The sequence below is a fragment of the Phyllobates terribilis genome, unplaced genomic scaffold (assembly GCF_046119375.1).
Source record: "Phyllobates terribilis strain yellow unplaced genomic scaffold, ASM4611937v1 Scaffold_8__6_contigs__length_399053987, whole genome shotgun sequence".
Lineage (NCBI taxonomy): Eukaryota > Metazoa > Chordata > Amphibia > Anura > Dendrobatidae > Phyllobates > Phyllobates terribilis.
Window position 1 is genome coordinate 318,136,265 of NW_027362768.1, and position 17,880 is coordinate 318,154,144.

At 44.8% G+C, this 17,880-nt stretch overlaps 1 protein-coding gene across 3 annotated transcripts in view; it reads left to right on the forward strand.

Annotated features, from left to right (window-relative positions):
- Positions 1-17,880, forward strand: part of CACNA2D3 (calcium voltage-gated channel auxiliary subunit alpha2delta 3) — a 1,591,404-nt gene that overhangs the window by 794,515 nt on the left and 779,009 nt on the right. For all 3 annotated transcript variants that reach the window (XM_073644583.1, XM_073644584.1, XM_073644585.1), the window contains one exon: positions 572-685. In XM_073644583.1, the coding sequence (XP_073500684.1) occupies positions 572-685 (114 nt within the window). The remainder of the gene's footprint in view (positions 1-571; positions 686-17,880) is intronic.

The following is a 17,880-nucleotide window of genomic DNA, read 5'->3' on the forward strand; positions in this document are numbered from 1 at the left end:
ATGCAAACTACGTAAATACTGACCTGAAAGGTAAGCACCAAGTTACAGGGGAAACAGCAATAGAGAGAGATGGCTGCTGGGGAAGAAAGAGTCAAAGCCCGGCACTGGAGCCAGGAATGGTGAGTAACAAAATCCATGAGAATTACAAAGGATATTTTTGTCGAACAGGTTCCAACAAATCCTATTTGATTGTACTGACTAATAATGGGGTCCATCCAGTATTAAGTAATTTTGATGGCAAGAGTAACACTGCGAAGAAAGGTATTCTTCCTGTAAAAAAAAAAAGAATCCTGATAAAAATGTACAGTGTTAGTACTGTCAATTTGTGGCATTACTAAAGAAAATATTAATGCTCATTAATAGTTCCGTTTTTAAAAGGCAAATATCCTAAGACAGTTCATTAGAGCACGGCCCTGCCAACATAAATCAAATTTTAAGGAAAATTCTAAAAATTACGCTGCTATTTGATCCCAGATTGGGTGTTATATCTTCAGCCTCACTGTAGTATAATCTGCTGTATAACCTGGTTAACATAACCCTTAGATTAATTGCATATATCATTTCTTTGCAGTTCAATCACACAGGAGAAGGAAGCATCTGCAGTCAAGCCATAATGTTAATTGCTGACGGAGCTGTTGACACCTATGACACAATATTTGCCAAGTACAACTGGCCGGACAGAAAGGTGAGTTAATAAATAAGGAGCCTGGAATACATGTGATTGAGATTAAGAAATGAGCTTGAATATGGGAAAAACAATACTGAAAGCAAAGTAAACCAAGATTGTGCAATGGCATGGTATTATACAACTGATACCTAGTTCTAAAGGCGTTGTTAACCACTTAACCCTTGGCCACATCCGTCATGGCTCTTATACTTGTAATGTTAATCAAATCAATTACAGATCTCTTCCGTCTTCCCTGGAATATAGCTTATAAACAACGAGAGATATTCTATAAGATTAAATACTTTATTTAAAATTCATTAAAGTGAACCTGTTTTGAGTATATGAAATGTTTGACCCAGGATCTTGATCATTTAAATACATTTTTGCATCTGCAATGATACCTAAAATAAATAGATTACTTGTCCCACCCAGTAAACACTATAAAAAAGGTAAAAAAATGTTGTAGTGTGAGTCCTCCCTGGGTAATGATCAACTGGCCCACTTCTGTACCAGAAGATTTTCTGTGGGGTCCAGACCCAGAAACATAAATGAGTTATTCATACATTAGAAAGGTCCAGCAGAAAAAGGTCCAAAGGTCCAAAGGTCCAGCAGAACAAAATCCCAGGGCTCTATTTGTTTTGCGTGGATTTACAAATAACATACCAAACTGTATTTATGATGTTTCCTGTGTTTATTATGCTACCATTCATCTCCGCTTCCCCCCCAAAGTGAGTCCTGTAAACCCAAAACCTCAAAACATTGTCAGAATTGCAGTTGCGCCCACAACCCCTCCAAAAAAAAAGGAAAAAGAAAAAAAACATATATTATATATGCCCTTAATTAAAAAATGACTGACCGTGAAAATGGTTGACCATGACTATGTTAAAAAAAATACGTAGGGATTTCAAAATGCGGAGATAGAAAACAATTATTTAGTCCACAATTAAGTACCAAAGTAGACCACAACTAGAGAACACCTTATTAATTGTCTCAGGATGCTGCAAATGTAAAAAAAAATCTATACTTGCTTTCCGAACTGCTGCCAATGTTCTCAGCCATGTGTCCCCCACCGGTCTCCTCACATTGTCAGATGACTGCTGAAGCCAAGGAGCATCTGCTGACTGTCTCTCGCTTTTTCAGCTTTAAGTTGAAGGACAATGTTTTTTCCACTTGAATGAAAATGTGAAGGTTGTAGGCAGTCAGTGGTTTCTGATTGGCTGTAGCCATCATGCAACATTGTTGATGTGAGGAGACCCGTGGGGAACATGTGGCTGAAAATTGACAAGCGGCAGTAGTCCGGGAGGCAAGTATAGATGTTTTTTTTTAAATTGATGCAGTACCCCAGGCCATTAATAAGGGATTGTCAAGTATTGGACAAACACCTTTGGGGATTAAACAAATGAAACATTAACAGACTGAGTTACTAAACAATCGAATCATAGATACCTTGCGCAGGTCAAAAACTTAGCTGAAGTTGTTGGGATCTTGTATGGGGGTTTCCAGTTCCTACAACCAGGCTCTGAATAGCAGACATGGAGATCAAATCTTCAGCAATGCCTGGATGTAATGGTGTGGGGAAAGCCAAAGACTTCAATAGTGAAAGACCGCTAATAATAAGAGCGAAACCGATCAGGCGAAACTTGACTTGGGCAAGTGTGCAATACACCCACTGTCTTGATTAAGCGCTGGACATTGCTTTTCGCTGTCTTTATTCATTGGAATTATGTAAGTATAATAAAAATTTGGGGGAGCTGTGCCTCATTATTATTTAAATTTGGAGTCTCCTATGGCTTTCCCCACACCATTAGATCAGTGGAGATTTTACATCCAGACATTGCCGAAGATTTGATCTCCATGTCTACTATTCAGAACCTGGTTGTAGGACCTGGAAACACCTTTACAAGATTCTGACACTATCAGCTTAGTTTTTTACCTGTGTGGTGTATCTACAATTTGATTATTTGACTCTGGACATTGGCCTGCTGTATACCTGCTGTGGCGATTTGACATTTAATTTTCCTTTATGTAAACCTGTGTTACTATGTAAGGATGGTGGACTGCGCTGTTGCATTCCTGCCCCTGAAGACACCAATAGTGTTGTGTGTGTATTATGTCAGGCTTCTTTTGCATATATTGTGTAGTGTGAATTGTAATGTTTTTTGATATGGTTATGCATAGTGTGTAACAATGCATAGTACAGGATGCATAATGTAGGATGTGTTAATGTAAGGTATTACAGTGTATAGTAATGTAATTCATAGTGTATGATATAGTGTTATAGGATAGGTAGATGTAGGATATAAATAGTTGACTGTAGCATAAGTAGTGATGAAAGGGTAAGATAGAATTACTGATTGGGACTAGTCTGTCCATAGTGGGAGGGGCTAGAGTTAGGGCAAGTGACTGCTTTCTGCTACTTAGGGAGTTTGAGTTTGCAGAGCGAAGTGAGCAGAGCTGGCTAAAGGGTGATCCATGGAGAGAGGAGACTGAAGGCAAGGGATAGTGAGATCCTGAAGAAAGGTTACTGATGAGACAGAGTATCCTTCTGGAGACAGGTCCTACAAGAGGACGCTGGGTCACAAGACCTAGAACTTGCAATGCAGAAGGTAACGGGACTTAGGAGGACTGAAAGACAGGGACTAGTGAAGGGTTCTGAGAGGTAGTTCTAGGGCACCAGTAGTAGAAGAAACAGGATGCAGAACCGCTGAGCAAGTAAGGAGACATGCTGATCAGTACTATAGAATTAAAGCTGGGTTGTGGCAAAGTAGGGACAAAAAGTGTGTTTGCAAAGCCATGGAGTAGACTATAGAGTAAGGAAAATGCTTCATACTGTAAAGGAAATGTCCAAAAGACGTTGTACCCGCTATCCCTTGTACATAACCCATACCAAGTTACCGTTCAGTAACAACTTTATTTTTGAACTGTGGTCTCCCTCATTGTACTGTGGAACATCTGGTCCTGGTGAGCCCACACCACCTATATGTGGTCTGCACGGGCATAAGACCCTTACAGCACAAGTCCACACACCCAGCCAGGACCCACACTTTCATGTAACGTGCTGGGGCGTTGAAGACGAGTGTCTCGCCCCAAGACATGTTACAACTATACAAGCTTGTACAAGCTTGTACCTTCTCATTGCTACTAGTGCCGCTGTAATATCTTGATTAGCCCTTTCAAAGTTTCTTTTTCTTGACCAACACGACTCAAGCGATAATATATAATTTTAGAAATTATCAAAGTTACTCATGAAATTTTAGATTGCATATTTAAAGTAAATATTCCTTTGGGTTTTCCTGGTGACATCCCAGCGCTTTATCTGTCTCCAGTTTGTGTTCAAAAAACGTAAAGCTCAGTCTTTGAGTAATACAATTATACATACTTTAAAAGTTGTAGACAGGTCAATGAAATCATCTTCAACACTGGGATGGGAGAAACAACTTTGGATTACATTGTGTGTGAAGGATGATTAAAGAACATCAAAAGCAGTGACAGGGATAATTGGTGTAAGATGACAAAACGCAGTCAGACAATTGTCTGTGATCTTTATTTTTACAAAAACCCACAAAGAAGCTGGTAAATGATTTCCTCTCGTGGGACGAGGGAAAATACATTTAGGGGGTTTGTGATTATAAGTATCACAATGTACATTAGTAGAATTATTATGTACAGGATGTCCTCTTTTTTACGCTGCCGCCGTCTGTTAATAATAAACTCTTTAAATAAGTTTTGAAATAACACGAAAATCATTCAGGTTGATTTATTCAATGGAGAGATACAAAAACATCAGATGATTTATAGCTCGGGACAAAGAGCAAACCCTTTTTGTTTTGGTTCCATCAGAATTGCCCCTAGGCTTCGTTTTTTGGCTTTGGTTATCTTTCACGACTTGTTTGCTTTTCTTTTGTTTGATTTAAAACTTTTTTTATTTGTGCATTTAGTTTTAGTAGAGTTTAGTTTACTATTATACAAATTGCATGTTCTGTGCCAAGATCTAGATCAGAATTTGCAAGATAATCTGCCAATAAAGTTGGCCATACACATGAGATACTTGTCGGACAAATGTTCTCTCCCTGCTCCCCCAATCATATGTTCATTCAACATGTGTTTTTCCAATGGGCAGGAAGGAGAAGACCACTACCAGACAAATCTGACAGTGGAAACCAAAAAATTGAGCTATAGCATTTGTTGGTACAAGTGAAATGCATAGGTGTGCATTCATTCTGTTGTCACTTAACAAACAGAAGCCCAGATAAAAACCAGCCCTACTACAGGGTATTTGCTCATTTTTATTTTTAGATTTGGTTGCAAATCTGACAGTGGGTTAAATAAAAGGATCTGGAGATGAAATCCGTAATCCAAATCTCTCCCCAAGAGGCCCCCATGCACATCAGATAGTCTTTCGGTCCTTCCGAAATCAATGAGTTCATCTAATATGTATGCGGAGCTTTACACTTCAGTTTACATATGGCAGTCATCAAGATTTGCAAACTATATGGGGACAAATGATTGGTACTACAATCGTATACAAAAAATAGAAAAAGTGTCAATTCAGCTCACCACTTATGTGCTATAGATAAGTTTCCCAGGAGACTCCCAGCGTAGACAGTCTGTGGTCTGGTCTGTGGTGCATGGAGTGATCACTGGGCTGAGTTCCAGGTCAGATAGCTCTCAATGGTCCAAAAGGAGATGTTCTTCCAGCACCAAGGGAAGGTAGTTAAAACTTAACCTATAATCTTACAGGGTAAAAAAATGGGAGAATGTGTACATATTAAAAAAGAAAACCTAAAATGCTTACGCGTTTCCGGTAGAGTAAACGTATTATAATTAAGGGCCATTCTACCTGAAACGCTTAAGAATTATGGGTTTCCTTTTTTAATATGTGCACAGTCTTCTAATTTTTTCATCCTATATGATTAAAGGCTAAGTTTTAACTACTTTCTTTTGGTGCTGGAGAACATCCCATTTTGGACCATTGAGAACTACAATCGTATGTCTTCATACTGTATGCCAATTCTCAGCTGACCATCCTCTAATTTTTTACCTAAATTATGTAACCAGCTGACAAACATGTAGTTGGTTGTGTGCCGTTTGATTCCTGGCTCATTTACACGTGGCTGTTATTGGGAATGCATGTCCTATGAACATTTGTTTGGCTGATCATAGTCCAGTAAAAAAGATCCCCCAATGTTGTCCACAGGGGTGAAACTTGGAACCCTTCCATGATTGTCACATTTTTATTAAAGATATTCTCATATGGAAAAGTGGGAACTTTTTAACCTCTTTAGGGCATCTACATTATTTGCACCCCATATGGTTATACCCCCGATTACCCATCCTACTTCTCAATAACTGTGGTGTGAGTCTTCCCTGGATAATGGTGTACTGCAAAAATTGGAACTTTTTAACCTGTTCAGGCTATAGGGCATCTACATTCTTTGTACCCCATATGGTTATACCCCCGATTACCCATCTTACTTCTCAATAACTGTGGTGTGAGTCCTCCCTGGGTAAAGATGTACTGCAAAAGCGGGAACTTTTTAACCTCTTCAGGCTTTAGGGCAGGGGTCTCAAACTCAGCTGGGCATATGGGCCGCACATGGAAAAACATTTAATTTGGGGGGCCGCATTATTTGCATGACAAAGTGACATTTTTAGTGATACCATTTTATTTTCTATACACCTTTTGAACTGGTCCTCATCTTGTAGACATGGTCTCCCCTCCAGGTCCCCCATATTGCAGACATGGTCTCCCCTCCAGGTCCCCCATATTGCAGATATGGTCTCCCCTCCAGGTCCTCCATATTGCAGACATGGTCTTCACTCCAGGTCCTCCATATTGCAGACATGGTCTCCTGTCCAGGTCCCCCATATTGCAGACATGGTCTCCCCTCCAGGTCCCCCATATTGCAGACATGGTCTCCCCTCCAGGTCCCCCATATTGCAAACACGGTCTCCCCTCCAGGTCCCACACATTGCAGACACTGTCTCCCGTCCAGGTCCCCCATATTGCAGACATGGTCTCCCATCCAGGTCCCCCATATTGCAGACATGGTCCCCCATCCAGGTCCCCCATATTGCAGACATGGTCCCCCATCCAGGTCCCCCATATTGCAGACATGGTCTCCCGTCCAGGTCCCCCATATTGCAGACATGGTCCCCCATATTGCAGACATGGTCCCCCATATTGCAGACATGGTCCCCCATCCAGGTCCCCCATCCAGCGGACATGGTCTCCCATCCAGGTTCCCCATATTGCAGACATGGTCCCCCCATATTGCAGACATGGTCCTCCATATTGCAGACATGGTCCCCCATGCAGGTCCCCCATATTGCAGACATGGTCTTCATATTGCAGACATGGTCCCCATATTGCAGACATGGTCCCCCATCCAGGTCCCCAATATTGCAGACATGGTCCCCCATCCAGGTCCCCAATATTGCAGACATGGTCCCCCATCCAGGTCCCCCATATTGCAGACATGGTCCCCCATCCAGGTCCCCCATATTGCAGACATGGTCCCCCATATTGCAGACATGGTCCCCCATATTGCAGACATGGTCCCCCATCCTGGTCCTTATGTTGCAGACATGTCCCCCATCCAGGTCCCCATGTTGCAGACATGTCCCCTATCCAGGTCCCCCCCCATACTGCGCACAGGGTCCCCGTGCCCCCCATACTACGCTCAGGGTCCCCGTCCCCCCATACTGCACTCAGGGTCCCCGTTCCCCCCATACTGTGCTCAGAGTCCCCATCTCCCCATACTGCGCTCAGGGTCCCCGTCCCCCCATACTGCGCTCAGGGTCCCCACCCCCCCCCACACTGCGCTCAGGGTCCCCGCTCCCCATACTGCGCTCAGGGTCCCCGTCCTCCCCCATACAGCGCTCAGAGTCCCCATCCTCCCCCATACAGCGCTCAGGGTCCCCATCCCCCCATACAGCGCTCAGGGTCCCCGTCCACCCTATACAGCACTCAGGGTCCCCGTCCCCCCCATACAGCACTCAGGGTCCCCGTCCCCCCCATACAGCGCTCAGGGTCCCCGTCCCCCCATACAGCACTCAGGGTCCCCATCCCCCCCATACAGCGCTCAGGGTACCCGTCCCCCCCATACAGCGCTCAGGGTCCCTGCCCCCCATACTGCGCACAGTGCCCCCCCATACTGAGCACAGGTCCCCTGTGCTGTATTTCACATGACAGAGAGAAAAAAAAAAGATTCTCAGCTGTCCTCCGTTCCCTCGGCGTCCTTTCTGCACCTGTGGCCCACAGGCACAGACCCAGTAACGATCGCGGCTCTCTCCAGCAGCCGCGAACATCAGCGCTGTAATGCAGTGTATTGCCGCGCAGAGACCGGCTCTCTGCACAGCAATACCAGTGTCACCCGCCAGCCTATCAGAGGCCAGCAGCTGACATCTGCGCATGGCAGTGACGTCATACGCTGCTGCGCTGGGATGCAGATGTCAGCTGCTGGCCTCTGATAGGCCGGCGGTTGACGCTGGTATTGCTGTGCAGAGAGCCGGTCTCTGCGCGGCAATACACTGCATTACAGCGCTGATGTCGGCGGCTGCTGGAGAGAGCTGCAATAGTTACGGGGTCTGTGCCTGCGGGCCACAAGAAGCAGCCGAAGGGGCCGCATGCGGCCCGTGGGCCGCGTGTTTGAGACCCCTGCTTTAGGGCATCTACATTCTTTGTGCCCCATATGGTTACATCCCCCAATTACCCATCCTACTTCTCAATAACTGTGGTGTGAGTCCTCGATGGGTAATGATCTACTGGAAAGCGGGAACTTTTTAACCTCTTCAGGCTTTAGGGCATCTACATCCTTTGCACCCCATATGGTTACATCCCCTTTTCACCCATCCTGCTTATCGTTAGCTGTGGTATAAGTTCTACTTGGGTAATGATCTACTGGTCTAGTTGTGTATCAGAGGATCCTCCTTTGAGGTTAGGCACTGACACTTAAATAAGCCCTTCATACATTGGGATCCCAAGGAGCCAGTAGAAGACAACCCCACTAGGATCCATTTATTTTATGTTTGATCCTATACCAAACATTTTTTATTATTTATTCTGCGTTTCTTATGCTACAATAAAAAGTGGATGGGGGTATACTATGTATACAGTAGATGTAGAGTGGGTCCAATGAACTCCAGATCAAAATTGTCTCTAATAATTATTCTAATACCTACATGAATGTGTGTGGAGCCCTAAGGTTGGGTTCTACTACTAACATGAGCCATTTCAAAAATTTCTTTGGTACTCTATAACTAGGTGTTGCAACCCAAAAATTGGTAAACTCTACGTTAACATGGGCACTTTGGACTTTTCCTCAATGTTCTGAACTGGTTCCATAAATAAAATAAATTGTACTAACTACTATTTTAATAATTGGATTACTGTATTTATTCAGTAAAACTTGCTGCAGGATTATATAGACTTTTAACCAGTGGGTCACAGAATGGATTGTGTCCTTTGATTTTATTTGGATACTATCGGAAAAAGAATAAAAACTTGAATCCTAACACAAAACCAGGCAATAGGTGTGAACAGCCTGGAACTGTATGTGGGGGTTGTGAAGCGAGAGCCGCTTGACAATAATTGGAGACTTTCTTTTTGTAACAAAACAGTTTTTCCCAGCATCTTAGAAATCAAGGTCTTTACAGTCTGCAGATTACATATTATTTTATGTAATTGTCCTCCGCCGCGATTACAATTGATGGCCAAATTACCAGTATCAAAGCAGCCGTACCCATGGTGGGTCCTGCACAACTGTAGTTTGACCTCAGAAAATTACAAGACCATTGTTCGGAATTGCTCATGTTATTTCATAGAATTATAGAAGTGCACAGATTTTTTTTTTCTTTCAGACACTTTTTTCCCCTGCATATTTGAATTGGACTATCAACTTTTCGGGTACCCGTTTTTGCAAAATTGAGACTTGATTGACAATGAAAATGCAATAATTTATGATGTGAAAGTTTCCTTTAAAAGATGTTTTAACAAAATTTCACAATGGAAATAAACAAAAAGTTAACTTTGAAAACACTGTTCTTCATTAATTTTTGCATATTTTACGTCTTTTTTTCTCTTTTCGCACACCTAGCTGCTTTCAATGCTCTAAGAGCCAGACCTGGCAAAGCCCACCTAACAAATTCATCAAAAGTTGTGGCATAACTTACACCAGAAATGTTACTCTAGTCTCTGCACAGAGGCCCACGCCAGTGATAAGATGCACCTAATTCACTAAATGACATGAGCGTCTTAATGAGTTAGGCACATCTTCTCCTGCACGCCTGTCACGCCAGGTGTGAGTGCAACACAGAGGGGAAAGGGAAAGTGAGCCCAGACACTAGGGAAAGGGGGAAGAGGTGACCTCCTAATCTGGACTAGCATCACCCTGTCTCCCCCTAACATCCCTATACAGCCTTCGCAGCTGTCGCCGATCACATGCTTTGCCCTACTATCCCTGGCGTAAGCCTATAGCCGGGGGTGGAAGGAGATGAGCACTAGTCAACCTCCGCTAACACTCTAAAGACAAAAGGGGAAGACAACACAGGGGAATAATAACTTAGCTTTAGAAGAACTCCAACAGGGCACACGGCCTCAAGACTCCAAAGAGGACGTGATGCTGCTTCAGCCAAGTTCCAAGTAGAAATGAGTATAACCGGCAACGTCCACCTAGACACACCAGGTATATATACACCCAGACTAAAGGGAGGTAGTCGCTGGGTCCTAAACACAGCCTCCTATCTAGGCAGCTGTCTGCATTGCCAAACATGGAGACCTCCTGCAAACCACTGCAGGGCGACTGTCTGTCACCTCTGACACACACGTGACAATGCCCATCATTAAGACTGGCGTGCAAAATATCAGTCTTAATGAATGGGGCTGTTTGAGTCCAGCTAGAGAGTGAAAGAGTTCTTGAGTCCAAGTGTATTTATTCTTTTCTCACCTAATCTGAATAATTGCTCAATGTCCCTCCTCCCTGCTGCTGCTAACATCTCACACTGCTCAGTATAAACTGCAGCTGTCAGCCAGGCTATGTGGATGGAGTTTTTACGCTTGAACTCATAAGCTTTTTCTCTCTGCAGCTGGACTCAAAATGTTTAATACAAGATTTTAAAGTTATTCTGACAAAGATTTTCAGAGTAAGTACACCAGCATTCTTAGGTCTAAGAGATCTAAATAATAACATGTGTAGTTTGAAATCTGTTGATAGATCCTCTTTAAATATTTCTTGCTGTTAAGTTGGTAGTCTGCACAGCACAAATTATATCCACTGGATAGGTAATAATTGTTAAATCGGTGTGGGTCCAACTGCTGGGATCCCACAGTAACTATAACAGAGGTCTTGCGTCCACCATCTCCCTCTAGCTACGGGACAACGGCCAGGAGGAGTTGAATGGCGCATGCGCCATGCATGTCTTTTGCAATGGCAAAGATAGTTCACACAGTGCTCAGCTATCTTTGTTCCTTTACTGCCATACACCTTAAATAGAGCAGAACAGTTGGCATAGAATTCACCCTGTAGATTTCATACTGCTGTCCATGTATCCTGCTGGTCTCCTCTCTTCCTCGTCCAGCATGTGGTGTTACCTGATGGGCTGCAGCAGTGATATTTTTCCTGGAAGAGTAAGCGATGAGATGAGACCAGTAGGGACATGGGCAATGGTGTGGAGGAAAAGAAGGAGCCTGTAAATGCTTATCTGTTATTTCAATTTTAAGACCACCAAGGACCAATTTTTAAGGTTAAAGAAAAAAATAGTGGACATCCCCTTTATGAAATGAAGATTCAAAAAAAAAAGTGTTCAAGGCTAGCCAAATCACTTTAAAGATGATCTTCGCCAGATTTCACAATATGAACTGCTTTCATTGTTAAATAGATCTCTTATACCTGATGAGGCTGGTGTACTAACTTCACAATAGAATGACCTTATATTGTTTTTTAACATTTACTTCCCCAGACTTTTATGAATCAAACTAGAGCTAGTTTAATAGTAGGATCATACAGCCATTCTAATTAGGATTTTCAAAGTAAGTGTGCCAGCCTCATTCAGTCTAAGAGATCTATCTAATAATGTATGCAGTTTGTACTGTGAAATCTGGTGACAGAATCATTTTAAGGTTATGATTTGTTTTTTTCCAGGTTTTGGTTAATTTTTTGAAGTCACATTATGTCACTACAAATCGGGGAATCCTGACTGTGTGTAATGTGCACATTGTGAAGATTCTCCTCTATTACCAGATTGAGCGATTGGTATGTGACTTCTAGTATGCGATTTGCAATACAACTTTGGGAAAAGCAATGAGCAGTTAGTCGGCATGGGACTGACCTTACTTGTGGTTAGATGATGACTGCTTTATCTGCTAACAGAGGGGAATCTTGACAGTGTGAACACTGCACACACTATCTGCAGTCACATAGACTGCAGAAATTTAGCTAGAAAACCAGGGGAGTAATGATTGCAGTCACAGAGGTTGCAACCGCAACTAGTTCCGTGCGGGTGAGGGGCCCGCTGACGCCTGTGCAAACTTCAACTGGATATGCATCCGAGGATGCACATTCAGCTAAAGTGAATTGCAGCGCAGAGACTCGTCAGGTCTGTGCAAGGTAATACATGTTGCTGGCCAATCAGAGGCCAGCAGCTGACCTCAGCGTGCACGTGACTGGGGGCGCATGGCAGTGACATGCCGGCTTCAGAACAGGACAGGGGGAGCGGAGGGAAGGTGAGTATAATTGTTTATTTTTTCTATACATTAAGGAACAGTGGCAAAACGGGTCACATATACCAGAATGAGGCCCAGGACAAGAGGCATATATACCAGGATGGGGAATATATATACATACCAGGATGGGACCCAGGATAAGGGACATATATACCATGATGGGGGATATATATACCTGGATGGGGCCCAGAATAAGGGAAATATATACCAGGATGAAGCCCAGGATAAGGAACATATATACCAGGATGAGGAACATATATACCAGGATGGGGCCCAGAATAAGGGAAATATATACCAGGATGAGGCCAGGAAGGGGAACATATATACCAGGATGAGGAATATATATACCAGGATGGGGCCCAGAATAAAGGAAGTATATACCAGGATGAGGCCAGGAAGGGGAACATATATACCAGGATGGGGCCCAGAATAAGGAAAATATATACCAGGATGGGGCCCAGAATAAGGGAAATATATATACCAGGATGAGGCCCAGGATAAGGGACATATATACCAGGATGGGGGATAAATATACCAGGATGGGGGATAAATATACCAGGATGGGGCCCAGGATAAGGAAAATATATACCAGGATGGGGCCCAGAATAAGGGAAATATATACCTTGATGGAGAATATATATAAAAGGATGGGGCCCAGAATAAGGGAAATATATATACCAGGATCGGGCTCAAGATAAGGGACATATAAACCAGGATGAGGTATCTATAATATAACCGGGGATGCATACCTCTTGGGGGGTGAGGGGTACCATGCATACCAGGATTGGGGGTGAGGGGTACCACACATACCAGGATTGGGGGGTGAGGGGTACCACGCATACCAGGATTGGGGGGTGAGGGGTACCATGCATACCAGGATTGGGGGGTGAGGGGTACCACACATACCAGGATTGGTGGGTGAGGGGACCATGCATATCAGGATTGGGGATGAGGGGTGCCACGCATACCAGGATTGGGAGTGAGGGGTGCCACGCATACCAGGATTGGGGATGAGGGGTGCCACGCATACCGGGATTGGGGATGAGGGGTGCCACGCATACCGGGATTGGGGATGAGTGGTGCCACGCATACCGGGATTGGGGATGAGGGGTGCCACGCATACCGGGATTAGGGATGAGGGAGCCACGCATACCGGGATTGGGGATGAGTGGTGCCACGCATACTGGAATTGGGGATGAGGGGTGCCACGCATACCGGGATTGGGGGTGAGGGGTGCCACACATTCCAGGATTGGGGATGAGGGGTGCCACGCATACTGGAATTGGGGACGAGGGGTGCCACGCATACCGGGATTGGGGACGAGGGGTGCCACGCATACCGGGATTGGGGACGAGGGGTGCCACGCATACCGGGATTGGGGATGAGGGGTGCCATGCATACCGGGATTGGGGATGAGGGGTGCCACGCATACGGGATTATGGATGAGGGGTGCCACGCATACCGGGATTGGGGATGAGGGATGGGGTGCCATGCATACCAGGATGAGGGATACCATACACTCCAGGATAGGGATTAGGGATGGGGTACCATGCAAACCAGGATGAGGGATACCATACATACCAGGACAGGGAGGAGGGATGGGGTACCACGCATACCAGGATTGGGAATGAGGGGTGGCACGCATACTGGGATTGGGAATGAGGGGTGCCATGCATACCGGGATTGGGGATGAGGGATGGGGTGCCATGCATACCAGGATGAGGGTTACCATACATACCAGGATAGGGATGAGGGATGGGGTACCATGCATACCAGGATAGGGATGAGGGGTGTCACCGCATACCAGGATAGGGGGTGAGGGGTGCCATGCATACCAGGATAGGATGGTGGAGACAGGATGGGGGCAGCACAAATACAAGGAGGGGGGCAGCACATACCAGCATGGGAGACCATATACCAATAAAAATGCTCGCCACCCGGGCGTAGAACGGGTTCAATAGCTAGTATATATATATATACCAGGATGGGGCCAGGGTGAGGGACATATATACTAGGATGGTGGACATATATACTGTATATACCAGGATAGGGGAGGAGGGGCCGGTCCAAATCTTGCACCGGGGCCCATTGGACTCTAGTTAAGCCACTAGAGTCCGTAACCAAAATCAAGGGTTCATTTCATCCCACCACGCCATACCCATACTGGATATAGTACATTTCTTTATTAAAACCATTAAACATGTCCTAAAGAATAAAACAAATGTTCCATCTAAGAGGAAACTCCTCCATGAATATTTTATCGTACTCGAGCAGAGGCTCTCCTCCCATGGATTATATGTCGTGTCGGCACAGTTCTGTTTATTTAATAGATCTGAGAGCTTTTCTTCTACTTTGGGAATGAAACGTTGTTTAGGCTTCGTGTAAATTTGACCATTTACATATAATCTTTTAATAGGTTCTTTCAACAAAATGTCCTAAGTGGTTTGGGGTAGGGACGAGCACTTGGGAATCTGAAAACCATTTTCCTGGCTCGTTTTGACTCATTGTTTTTCTCCCAAGATAATGAAAGCTTTAAGTCACATAAACATTTTTAAAATTAAATGAATTATGCCCAGATTTGGCAGCGTTTTCCGTTGCGGGATTTCTGTCCGCATTTGCAGCTAATCTTTTTCTTTTTGTGGCTTGTACTTTTGGGAAGAAAGAATAAATCTTGGCATATGTCTAATGGCAATGAGTCTGGATTTGACTCCAATATTTCCACTAAATGATAATCTTCGGTAGCGCTGAAAACATAGAGTGACAGAAGCTAGAATTACTAGGAGACAACATGTGATATTCGGCATGCAGAGTGACTCGGTATATTATCCATTAAAGAATCGAAAAGGACTTTGTAAGAGTATATTTAGGCAATCAGGAGGAAGGGTCTTGGATTTGGAATGACCTGACCTCTTACCATCCTCTGTAATGGTATGTGTAAATGTTCAATGTTTGCAGCAGAAAACTGTACTGCAAATGCCGACGGGTTGGCAAGAAAAACTATGTGTAAAATACAAACTTTTTTTATGCTTTTTTTTGCCCTTTTATTAAAATGGGTGAAAATCATAAAAGATTCAGAATTGACATTATACAGATTTGAATCTGCTCCAAGGAAAAAATTAAGCAGCAAGTGCATTAGTTTTCGGAAAAAAAGTGCTGAAAAAAAGCAGCAAAAATGCAAGTATTGCATTCACAGAATACTGGCTACTTTAGCAAATTTTTTCCAGTGGAATTCAATTCTAATCGAATATCACAAGCATTTGTGTGGCGCCCAGGGGATGGGGACTACTCGGCGCCCGGGCCTTAATGCCTGGTCTTGGGGGGGATGTCGCGGTGGTCGGCTCCTGGGCCCGTACCCTGGGGTCTCTCTTAAAAAAAGGAGAAAATAAAATGTCAAAGTTCGTGACGCCACCTGTGGTGTCTGGTGAGGATCACCAGCGCTGCGGCAGTTCACTGAGGCCGGTGTTACGGCAGCTTTGATGGTGTAGCTCCCCACAGGTGGAGCTAGGCCTCAGGGCAGTGATGTTTGACGAGGTGCACGATATGGCAGTGACCCACTCGGGTCCAAGGAAGAACAGGGGACACACACACACGGTTTGCTTCTGTACCTTTTACTGGTGGGAATGCAGGTACCGTCCGGAGCACTGTAGGGTGAGGGGTGCACTGCAGGACTCTCCCCAGTGAGCAGGTGTAGGGCCTCCTGTTTCTTCGCCGCTTAGTGTTAGTCTCTGGCCTGCCTGGAGCTAGGCCTAACTTAGTCTCTGTTCTGCACCGGCTGATCCTGTGGTAGGGCCTTCTGTTGGAGTACACACTCCCTGGTATATGGGGCCTCGGTAACTCCGGACCCTGGTATAACAGTCAGCGTTTAGTATTCCTGGGACCTGTAGTTCGCCAGGGGTTCTGGTTGTCTTCTGCTGGGTATAAAGAATCCCTGCAGACTCGGACACAGTGTCCGGGATATGGTTTCTGGGGTGAGCTGGTAAGGCTCCTCTGCCCCCAATGCTACTCACTCCTCTAGCCTTCGGCCTACTAGGGCCCTCACTAGGCTATACACACTGGCAGTTAGTTGGCTGCCTCTTCTGCTGCTCTCTGAGCGTCAGCAGCGCTCCTAGCTCACTAACCTGAGCTGCTTGAGTCTGACTGAGCTCCACTGCAGACTGACCTGTTTCTCTGTGTCTCACTCTGCGGGAACTGGCTGTGGACTCCAGACTGTTCTGTCTCCACTCTCTTACTGAGGAGAACTCACTCACAGACTCTCTCCTTCTGTGTCTGAGCAGAAACTGCTGAATCACTCTCTGGGCTGCCTATCTCCACCATCCCTATTTATATCCCTATCAGGCTCCCTCTGGTGGTCTGAGGTGGAAGGTGGAGGTGTGTGTATGCTCTGAGGGCCTCTTGTGGAGAAAACCAGAAATGCACCCCTCAAGGATCTGTGGCCCCATGCACAGCAGGGTGTCACATTCCCCCCTAGTTGAACTCAGCACTCCCGGGCTGAAGCACATTTTGTAACAACAACAATAACAAGCTTCCCTTTATGGGAGGTTAGGACACTTGAACGTTGCATAACCAGAACATGGATAAATATACATATATAGTTCAGTAAACAGTAGGCAATGTGCAACCAGAAAGTCCAAGTCTCTTCCGGAGAGGTTGCTCAAAGGGGCACTCCAGGAAGCGCAAATATGTACAATAAAAATCTTTGGGCTGCACATAGTCCTCAGCCGCAGAGTTCTTAGATACCCAAACGGGTAATGGGAAGCGAATAAGTAAAGTGTCCTCCGTTTCACTTGGATTGTCCATTAGAGGGGAAAAATATAAGTTAAAGGCATATAAGGGCAATAAATACATAGTGATACATGCGCAGGATAATGCAATAATACACAGTATTATACAATACAATACAATACCATACAATACCCCAGGGGTAAATATCTACATCTGTCGAGGTTTAACTATTTTACTTAGTGTACCTGACAGGGAGTTGACCTTTCGTGCTACATGTAGATCTGCGTAGTGCGGTGGTCTGTGTAGTGTCAGTGTTTCTCTCAGCTACCCTGTTTGTTCTACTAGCGATGGTATTGAAAAACTGCCTTAACCTCACTACTGGACTGGCAAGTTCACCATTGGCTGGGCCTTCCTGCTCTGCTTCTGCCGGGGATCCTTCTTCCGGGGATTCTTCCTGAGCAGGCTCTTCTGTGGCACTAGGCTCTTCTGCAGCACTTACAGGTTCAACTTGCTGTGGAGGGTCTTCTGGCTGTTGGAAGAATTGGAGTACTGGAATTATGACTGCTCCTCCGATTTGAGGCCAATCTACCGGGAAGTCTCCTAAATCAGTATGTATTACTGCCTCATCAGGTTCCTCCGGGAAAATGAGAGGCACTTCTTCTTGGGGTTTTAGCAGATCTGGACACAACTTCAGGTGGTCCATAGATACTGTTGCAGTTGTTCTTCCTCCACCTTTGCTGATCAGACACGTCTTCCTGTTGTCAAACCT